Genomic DNA, 10467 nt, shown 5'->3' on the forward strand with positions numbered 1-10467 from the left:
TGACAACAGGAGATGTATCACTCCTGTAACACCTGTAACATTCAGCAGCCGCCTCATTGTTGTGATACACACAACATAACTATTGACTACACTACACACTAACTACACAAGATTTGCGCTAAACGTCTCAAATCTCTCACATCTCAAAACCGCCGTCACTCCTAAAACTTCCCCCGTTTCTTAACAACTAGATGCCACGTTGCCATATCATTTTTTGATTGGTCGACATGGTACTTTTTTCGACCAATAGGAAAGGGTGGGGGTTTTTTTGGTTTTGTTTTTGCTCACAGGCGGAGAGTGCTTTCGAGCGTTTTCCTTATAAAACACCGTTTTTACCGTTTCTTCCTGCAGTAAATATCAATAGTATTCTGGAAGAAAACCAAACATTGTATATATTTTTATCATAACTCTGGTTTTACGTGGCTTATCAACACAATTTAAAAACTGGTATAAAGTCCACACTTTTTCCGTTAATTGTTCCATCTGTCCTGCTCACAACTCCAATGGTTGTACACGTTGTCATTAACGTGGCTTCACTCCACATCAGCCACGTCGCTTTGCTAGCTAAAACACCGGTGTCGGCACATAAGGACGCTGTCATAGCCTGTCAACGACGTTGATTGGCTGCGTATATACGAATGTGAATCGCATCATTGGCTGGACTATAGGATAAGGTGGCATCGTTCTAATCCCATACAGGAGCAGCCAGTCACTTACTGACTAACACTGCAAAACAGAATTGTTAAAGTATTTATTTTAATTTCAGTTCAGGTTAGATTTTTTTTTCTGTGCGCAGAGACCGTGCCAGCAGTGCGCAATTGCGCACGTGCGCAGCTTAGAGGGAACATTGAACACAGTGACATTAAACTGCTCTGTGTCCACATATGAAGAATGCAAATACACGGTGAAATGACTCTATAACAATGACAATGGCGTGTGGATATCACAGTCTACCTGCTCAGCTAGTGTGACCTTTACAACATCTGATCATATTTACACATCCAACAATTGTTGGAGATTTTGAAGTGCAAAGTGACACATGGTGGAAAAGGTGGATGGTGGATGTTTTTCCTATTGACTGACTTGGAGAGTGGACTAAAAAAGTAAATAACTGGTCAGCACTGGTCAGTGTTGAACAGATTTAAGCATCTGCTCCAATCAAAGTTTAGTGTTGGATTATTTAGACCTTGATCAGATCAATAACACTGAACAAATACACTTGTTTCATTACATGACAAGCTTACTTGTCGTCTGTGATCAAGTACAAGTAAAACCCAGTAAATTTCTGCTTCCTTCCAAATGTCAGTGAAAACAGGTGTCCAGTAAAGTTAGAGTCATAACTTTTTACGGCAGTGTTTGTTTCCCTTTCATTTCCTCGTTGTGGGTGTAACCACTCATTCTGTTCTAAGCTTACTGTCTGTCTGCTTGTGAGTTTTCCTGTTGTATATTTAGTTTTGTTTGATGGATACTGTTATCTGGTCCCTGTTGGATTTTTCCTTGCCCCAATAAAAGTTTGGCTTTTGTTTTCCACAGTCTGCTTTTTGGATCCACAATTTTCATTTCATTCAACATTACTGTTTTGTTATTAGTTTTATGTCTACTGGAGTGTATAATGGAAGATGTTAGGCTGAAGTTCACCATGTAACATTCTATTTTTATTCATGTATTTTTTACCAGTTTCGTCAGTTTCGTTTATTTTTTTTAACAATTACTGTTGTCCAGCAGGGGGTGCTGTGTAATAATTGTAACAAACTAAGCTGGGGAAACAGCAAAAGCAGAGGAGGTAATGATGAACTCCAGTTATTACTTGTTGGTATCTACTTAATGCCAAATAGACACATACACTAGCTGGTTAAAAAAATAAAAATAAAAATGAAGAACTTTTTTTTCATATTTTATTTTTATTTTTTCAAAAATGAGTGCTCTTTATGTAAATATGATGATTGTGATGTTTCTTTAAGCAAAGCAAACTAAGATTGTTGCAGTCTTAAAAATGAAAAAATAAACATCCAAATTCAAACTCTCTCTGCTTAAGTATGTCATTACTCTGCACTCTGAAAGGTAATGGTAACATTTCTACTTCTCTGGCATATTCTCAGTAGATCTCTCTCTTTCCTTTAGTGTCAGAGATGGAGATAAAGTCACTTTGGAGGAAAGGAAAACAAAGGAACAAAGGAAGTAAAACCCAAGACAACGCACACATGGAACACATGCTCACCAAAATAAGACAGGAAATGAGAAAGCTAAACAGAGAAAACAATCAGGGGTGCTAGTTTCAGTCATTATGCAAATCCAATGTTATGAAGTTGGGGAAATCTGCAATCAGATGAGACTGAAGAAGTCACTTGGATGAGTGGCACTGAAAATGTGAAAACCTGCCACTGCATCCACGTGAACAGAACCAACTTTTACACTAAGGGAGGAATAAAGCCAAAGCAACTAGGACCTGAGAACTAAATACACAAAGGACTACAGGAAGTTAATATGAATACCATACAAACCAGGAATCACAATGAATATTTAAATAAACAAAACTCAACATTTTATTTTTAGGTTTCAAGAAAGTAAAGCAATTTAAAATACAAAATATTCCCACTTATGTTTATTCTGGTCATTTGTGGATAACACCTCCCCCACTCTGGTGCTGTTGTAGCCACATTATCGACAAAAAAAATAATCATAATTAATTATTTTTTTAAATTAATTAAAAATTAATTGAACCAGCTAAATCATTAAGAGCAAAGTCTTGATCACCATCACCAACATGGATTCTGTTGTTTAATAAACACTGAACAAGCAATATGAGTTTGCACAAGACAGAATGTCACACTGCACAATGTAATGTCATTCCTGGTACGAATACATATTTTGATATATGGCAGTGGACAGGAAGTGTGCTGTGGCTTCAGTGGAGATAAAACTCTACAACACATTATTTAATATCCTATAAAATTACTCTTATTTCCCTCCACCAAAGTTAGTAAGACTGAAGTGTCAGTTTGGTTGAGAAGGGGTCTACACATTTGAAAAAGGGAATTCATGTGATCTACATTTAAAAATAAATACAACAAATAACCATAACATTAAAAATAACCACAGCCTGAATGAGGAGGAGACAGGAAGTAAACTAGATAGGCATGTGTCGTTGACAAGTGCAACAGAGTTTGCCAGTTACAGATGTGACAAGATGAGAAGGAAAACCAGAACAAAACATGATGATTGAACACAAATTATTCAACATTTCTCTGTTTTTGTTGCTTCTTTTTTCAGGTAAGGAAACCTATATTTACAAATAAAACCTTTTTGCTATTTTTACTTAATATCAACAACAAATTTCAAACACACAGGTTCAGATATGAAAATTAATTAGCTTTGCAAACCTCTTCCTACTGTAACACTTTTTCAGCATCTAACTTACTGATTAGATTATTGTTTAGATTAACAGATGCATGAAGTATTTTTGAATAATTCACTGTCTTAATGATAGACTTCTGTTATTGATAAGTATGTTCACTTACAATAGTCACCAAAATCTTGTTTTGTCTCAGTTATTAGGTTTAATTTCTACATCAATTTTCTTTTACCTACTTTAGCTTTTATGCTGTGATACTTTCTGTTTGCTTTTTGCATTTATTTTTATATTCCTCCTTTGGAGTCTTTGTGGAGCAAATCAGCTGAACTTGTTGTTTCAAACTGTTTGTTAAGTAATGTGAGAAGAGAAAGCTGAAAGTCTTTATGAGGACGTCATGATTCACTAATTAAAGGAAGCTCTTCATGCATCTAGATGTATTACAATGTCTGTGTTTTTTTATGTTTGTGCTTCAGTTTGAAGGTAAGGATACATTTAACATGTAAGAGATTTTTTTCTATCTTCTTTTGAGTTTTACTTTATTTTAAACTCCAAGACAGCTGTGCTTTTGTTTGACAACCCAAACCAAGTTTTTTGTTAGTTCTTTTGTAATAATAATGTAAATCATCTCCGTTCAGACAAGTAATGTTTTTTTTCTCTGTTAATTCTCAGGAGATCTAAGTGGAGATCTTTCACTCTCCTTCACTGTCAGAGATGGAGATAAAGTCACTTTGCCTTGTGAAAACGTGATCAACAATCATCACAGCTGTCACACTACCACCTGGCTTTTCACAGATTCAAGAGGAAAAGCAGCAGTAGAGCTGGTTAATCTTGGACAGATCAAAGAAACAGTCAAATCAGACAGACTGAGTGTTACAGCAGAATGCTCACTGGTTATAAAGAAGGTCACAGCTGAGGATGTTGGTCGTTACACCTGCAGACAGTTTAGAGGCAATCCAGGGAGACAGCAAGGTCCAGATGCTGTGGTTCATCTGTCTGATGTCATCAGTGAGTATTTATACCACAATATGTTGGAGGTCAAATTGTGTTGTTAGAGCAACATAATGAAACATTACAGTTAGTAAAAAGAAACATATTCATACTGTTTTTAATTCTTCTTGCATTTCATCTTCACCAGTGACTGAACAGAAGAGCAGGGATCAGGTGACTTTAAACTGCTCTGTGCAGGTACATGGACAGTGTGAACACAAAGTGAAGTGGATCCATTACAGTGAAGCTCTGAATAGAGATTACTCAAACATAAAAACATTACAGTCTTCCTGCTCTGCTACTGTGACTTTTGTAAATTCTTTATACAGTCACATATCTAACTCTGACTTTAAGTGTAACGTAACAACAGAAGATGACAAAGAGCAGCTTTTTACCTTCAGCCCTCATTCATCAGGTAAGAAAGCAGGAGAGATTTTAATGATTATGATGAACTTTTGAAAATAACTTCACATTATCTGCTTATTTTAACAACTTAAAGTTTTAACTGACCGAATATACAGACAATTTATTAGTGAAAGGTCCACTGAATTTTATTTTTTCATTTAGGTGAAGAAACAATTACAACAACAACAGTTAAATTGGAAATCACAATTGAAAATACAATGAGAGCAGGTCTGGCGACAAAAGAGTTGGAAAGCATAGAAGGTTCAAGAAAATTACAAAGTAATGCCAACTTGTCTTCTGTATCATTTTTCCTCCGCTTTCTGAATTTCAGAATGAAAAGTTTGAGGTTTGTGTTGTGTGTTTTGCAAAGAAAAATACATTTAAAATATGCTTTTCGTGTTTTCTTTATCTTCCCAGACTGGTCCTGGTACAGGCTCATCATTGCGTCTCTGGGTTTAGCAGCACTTATTGCTGCTGTTGTGATCGTCAACATCTGGATAAGAGTTGGTGAGAATAATCATATATAAACAAGATTTTGTTTGTGGAAGCTAAAGTTGACTCCTTACTTGGTCCTTTTAGGGGAAAAAGCACAGATGGATGAAAACACGGTGAGTTTGTTAACTTTTTTAGGTCAAAGTATACACAATAAATAGACGATCACACTGAATTTTGGATAAAACTGTCCTGTAAACTGTTCTGGCTATCATACATTAATTATAATCATGACTAAAAGTGTACCTCCTCATGAACAAGTAGAACCCATCAGGACAAAAGAAAATCTTTACTTTGTTGGCGTATTAGTTTGATTGTGCTAAATGCAAAATGCAGTTACAGTTTTAATGACGTTCATTATTCTGTATTTTACAGATGTGCAAAGATGAGGATGATGATGGAGCAGTGAACTATGAAAATGTCCAATCATCTGATGAAGTTTGACCGACCCTCCTGCTTCTGTCAGATCTCACATATCAGCACTCACATATCAGCTGTATATTTCTTTTTACCTTCATACTCAACCTTTTAAACAGAGACTCGTGCTCTTGCTTTAGTCACAGTTTGGATAACGATACTGAAACTGTGATATTCTCCTACTTTGAAAACCAAAGTGACTTTTATTTGTTTATTGTTTCTTTTGTTTTGTTTTTTGAAGTGACCAGTATTTTTAATGGTTTTTCAGCATTTATGTGCTTTGTCTCAGAGGCCTTGAGGACAGCCTGGATATTTCTTGATAAACTAGGATAATGATTTCTCCCCGATTCAAAGATTTACCAGCCATTTGTCCTATACCTTTCTGTTGTAGCAGCAGAGCTTAGTTTTATCACTCTGTGTGAGGAAGAGCTGATTTAATCAGAACTAAATTAGCTTTATATCATTAATGTCAAAGTGCTGTTAAGAATCCAGGCTGTACTTCAGTGAGCTTTGATCTAACACCACACATTGTTATCTCGATTTGAACATAATGAAATCTATCAAATAAATAATTCTTTCCGGAGGACTTTTAACGGCCTTAACTTGTTGGTTGAGGCCGATTGGGACCCTTTAGTGACTTCAGCTTGCTGATCGAGGAGGATTGGACTTTTATTGTGGCTAGTTTGTATTTTATTTATTTCCTTCCCCTTTGTGTTTTTTTGTTTTTGTGTTTGTTTGTTTTTTTACTATATTAACTGGGTTCCACATCTTTCTGCTTCCGTAATTACCCCCTGCTGTTCCCCCCTTTTAGAAAGGCTTTCCTTCTAGTGTACACCTGTAGTCAACACATCAAAGAGGAGACTTTAATTTCAAACACACAAAAAACTAAACAAAAAACAACAACTTTTTATTCATTTATTTTGTAATAATTTTGACTTGAATGTAGATCATTTTCATTAGAAAAAAAAGAGACTTGAGAGAAACGCATTTTTATGAAAGACAGGCATTTTGATTTAATATTCACTTTTTTTTTTTTTGATTGCCACACAGTAACTTCACTTGTTCTAAACGCTCACCAGTCTTTACACATTTCCCTGAGCGATGGCTTTCTCACAAAGTTTACACATGTGACCCGGACAGGTATCGTGCCTTAAGTCACAGCTGCAGACTGAGACTCTCGTCTCTGTCTCAGTGCTACTACACGCATTTGATGGACTAACAGGTTGTTCCTTCATCTCCCGGGCTCTCTCCCAAGGAGCTGCAGCCACTGCTGAACAGCATCATTCCCAAAGTCAACAAGCTTTGCAATAGCTTTAAATATCTACATTAAAATGGGGAAGTCTGACACCATTATCCTCAGTCAAAATCTTTTTTTTAAGCTGCTGTTTTTCCCAGTTAACCCTAATTAGTGTGTCCAGGTACATCCAATGCATTTTAATAAACACATCTGTGACAAAAGGGATTCTGCTCTCTACAAGAGTTTAAAAAAAAAGTCAAAGTAAACATCTGTCATTTCCGCTATATACAGTATAGTATATAGAGAGACGAGACTACGAGGCTCCAATTACATCAGTGCAAAAAAACAAATAGATATAAGAACAGTAAGAAAATAGATATACACTTTATACACTAAAAATAATAAATATAAACAAAAGTACGTCTTTGTGTTTCCATTTAAACAGAAAAAAACTTGGCACAGAAAATAGACAGATGAAATGGGATGGAGAAGGTATACATAAATTATACAACATACCACAGTACATTGCACATAAATATTGTTTCTATCAAAACAACATATTTTGTTTTGGACAGCTCTGATAATGTATAAATGTTTTATAGATCCTATATTATTTGAAAGTATGTATTGTGAATCTGTGGAAAAGCATCAGAATCAAGGAACTAATGTTAAGAAAACACCGTACGCTGTGCAACTGTGGTCGAAACTTAAAATAAGCTGTGGTCCATTGACACCAAAAGTGATTCGGGTGTTACTCCACCTGTTTATAATCGCTCACACTCAATAAAATATGTTAAACGGGCAATGTTACAGTGATACCCCTGCCCCAGCCAGTTTCCCAAACTCCTCATCATGCAAACTTTAACCTGTAACGTGCAGTTTACCTGCATAAAATGGCAAGAAATTGGTTTCACATGTTATGCTATGTGAAAGAAAACTAAGCTTTTAAGAAAACCCACTCATAGCACTAATAGTAATCAAGATGAGCAGGATTATTTGCTACTTATGCAAAAGTCAGCAAACTAGTTGATGACATTTAAGAAATCAATTCTTAGTTAATGACATCTTCTCAGTTATAATTATAGAAGATGTGTCTCTGCATGACATAAGATGGAGTGTAAGGAGCTCCCCCAAGAGGACACAAACACAGGACAAACACCTCAAACCAACTGTCAAGCATGCTGGTTTAAGGATGGTGATTTGAGCTCATCCTGCAGCCACAAGAGATGGGCACCTTGCAGTCGATGAACTCCCCTGCATGCCAAAGTTTTCTAGAGTCAAAAGTGAGGCCGTCTCTCTGACAGCTAAAGCTTCTCCTAAATTAGACCATGCAACACGATAATGACCCCAAGCACCGCATACGCTAAGCCCAATTTCTCAATGATTGCCTGACACTGTTCTGGTTAAGTGATGAAAACCTCAGAGGCAGGTTTCATCCACAGCAGTGGATCTGTGTTGAATCAGCAACATGCAAAACTAAATCAAAATGTGGACAGTTCAACATTTACTACATTTACGCAATTAAATCACCTGAGCAGCTTTACTCGTGAAATTATAACAGTAAGCTGAATTTATATGCAGTGAGATTTACTGATCAATTACCAAAGGGAAGATTTATGCCTGTAAAGAAGAGGACTCCCTTACCACTATTTATATTATAATCTGTATAGCACTTTCGGAGCACACCTTTCACTTTATTAAAAGCACCTTATCTAGCACTTTATTTAGCGTCACACTTTAGGTATAGATTTGCACATGAAGAACATTTTACACACAAGAAGTTTAATAATTTATTGAATATTTATTGTGTATCTTAAAATTAGTTGGTAGCCTTTGTTCCAGGTCCTGCAAAGCTGCTCCTCATCAAGAAATGTGGTGACTGTCTGTGAAAAGGAAAGGTTGTGATTGAGAGCAAATAAGGTTTACCAGTAAGGAGAACTAACACAAATGTGTGTACGAAAAATCTAGGAATAAAAGTGGTGCAAAGAAGTGACTGTAAGAAGTGATTACTCACCTTTCTTTCCTGTGTCCTCTCAAGGGTGTTTAGGCCAATGTTTCCCCCCAGGGGTCCAGACACCGTTTAAAGGTTCTGGGAGAGGCCATGGGTTAAGGGAGTGTGGGGAATCTTTTGTGCTTGAGTTTTTATAATAATAGGTATGGTGTCAGATTAAAGTGTAAAATATTTAATAATATGAAAATTTAAAGTGTATTCATAAGTTGATGTGTTGTATAATGTGGGGCAAGGTTGGGATTTAAGAACTTACCTGACAGCTGAAAGTATTTAAGGCTGCTAGTTGTCAGTAGATGTGTGAATAGTTTGTGAGGAAAGCTGCATGAAAATTAAATACTTTTTGTTCCACTAGTTTGTCTTGGTCTGCCTCACTGTAAAGCCAGCCGCAAAAGGCCGCCCTGTTACAATGCCATAAAGAAGATTGTCATGAAAAGCAGGTGGCATCTGATCTAAAAACATATGTTTTTAAAGTTATTTGGTTACAAATGTATTTTGGAAATATCGAGCAGTGTGAAAACCTGCACTGATCTGACCTAATTTCTTCCTCATCCTGATTCCTGACCTGGCTAAGGTGGTTCTGGCATCTGACAAGGATTCCTCCTGTGCGTCTCCCAGGTGAGGTGTACTGCCCGTGTACCACCGGGAGGAGGCCCTGGATCAGACCCAGGACCTGAAGGAGTTACCCTGGATAAGCTGGAGAGTGAGGTCTGAAGTTCTCTGCTTAGGCTGCTGCCCCCGCGACCCGGTCACAGATAAATAAAATGGGTAGAGCAAATTTAGTTTGTAAAGAACGCGATTGTTTACATGCAGGAAATCTATAGCAAAAAGGAGAGATGAGCCCTTCGTCACAGATGGTGTGGTCACCTGCAGGTTCTAGGTCATTGCATCTCCAACCCACATCTACAGCCACTGTACTTGAGGGAAGTCGGGACAATGTTAAACACTTTCTTCAGGCAATTGTATTTGGATCACCTAAATCAGGGGTCCCCAACTCCTTAAATGTGTCTGTGATCCAACACTGCTGAGTCAAATGGCTAAATTACCTCCTCAACATGTCTTGCAGTTCTCCAGAGGCCTGGTAATGAACTAATCATTTGATTCAGGTGTGTAGACCCAGGGTGAGATCTAAAACCTGCAGGACACCGGCCCTCGAGGCCTGGAGTTGGGGACCCCTGACATAAATTCATGACAGTAATTCAAGCAGTAATGCCTAGACAGACAAACCATCCTTAAAGATATTAGAACACACCAAGCTTCTGTGTTGTTTGAGCCAGAGACTGCACTTGTGGATGAACAATAAAAACATTTTATATTTATTATATTAGAAATGTAACTTGCAATACAAAGTTATGGGAAGCTTAGACTTAATTATTCTAAAACATTTTAAATTGTGTGAAAAATAAATACAAAAATTTAATTTTGAACGTATTTCAATATTATTAAATAACACCAGCTACAATATTGGTAATATGTGTGTTGTTCAGCAGAACATTGTCCAGTATGTTGGCTGATATACTTTATTTACCTTTGAAAATAAAAGTTGACCTGATTTTAATGCTTTACAAG

The 10467-nt window shown here is 36.8% G+C and overlaps 1 protein-coding gene and 1 long non-coding RNA gene across 7 annotated transcripts; one reads left to right on the top strand and one right to left on the bottom strand.

Annotated features, from left to right (window-relative positions):
* Positions 1-3126: 3126 nt before the first annotated feature.
* Positions 3127-6144, top strand: LOC109194857 (uncharacterized). Of its 4 annotated transcripts, none has more exons than XM_019346010.2 (7): positions 3127-3270; positions 4022-4357; positions 4488-4754; positions 4907-5023; positions 5162-5251; positions 5324-5352; positions 5612-6144. In XM_019346010.2, exons 1-7 carry the CDS (start codon positions 3213-3215, stop codon positions 5678-5680), a joined length of 966 nt encoding a protein of 321 aa, XP_019201555.1. In that variant the 5' UTR covers positions 3127-3212; the 3' UTR covers positions 5681-6144. The 4 variants fall into 4 exon arrangements, with proteins under 4 accessions (XP_019201555.1, XP_025755068.1, XP_019201556.1 ...); XM_025899283.1 differs by having other exon boundaries at positions 4907-4972; XM_019346011.2 differs by lacking the exon at positions 4907-5023.
* Positions 6145-7267: 1123 nt separating this feature from the next.
* Positions 7268-9948, bottom strand: LOC102078880 (uncharacterized). 3 transcript variants are annotated; one of them, XR_001223305.3, is made up of 5 exons: positions 9766-9948; positions 9435-9627; positions 9155-9299; positions 8905-9023; positions 7268-8773 (listed from the first exon to the last, which is right to left on the bottom strand). It is a non-coding gene; the product is annotated as an uncharacterized LOC102078880 (long non-coding RNA). The 3 variants fall into 3 exon arrangements; XR_001223306.3 differs by having other exon boundaries at positions 9464-9630; XR_001223304.3 differs by having other exon boundaries at positions 7271-8773; positions 9464-9627.
* Positions 9949-10467: the final 519 nt, after the last annotated feature.

This window comes from Oreochromis niloticus, linkage group LG15, assembly GCF_001858045.2.
Source record: "Oreochromis niloticus isolate F11D_XX linkage group LG15, O_niloticus_UMD_NMBU, whole genome shotgun sequence".
Taxonomy (NCBI): Eukaryota; Metazoa; Chordata; class Actinopteri; order Cichliformes; family Cichlidae; genus Oreochromis; species Oreochromis niloticus.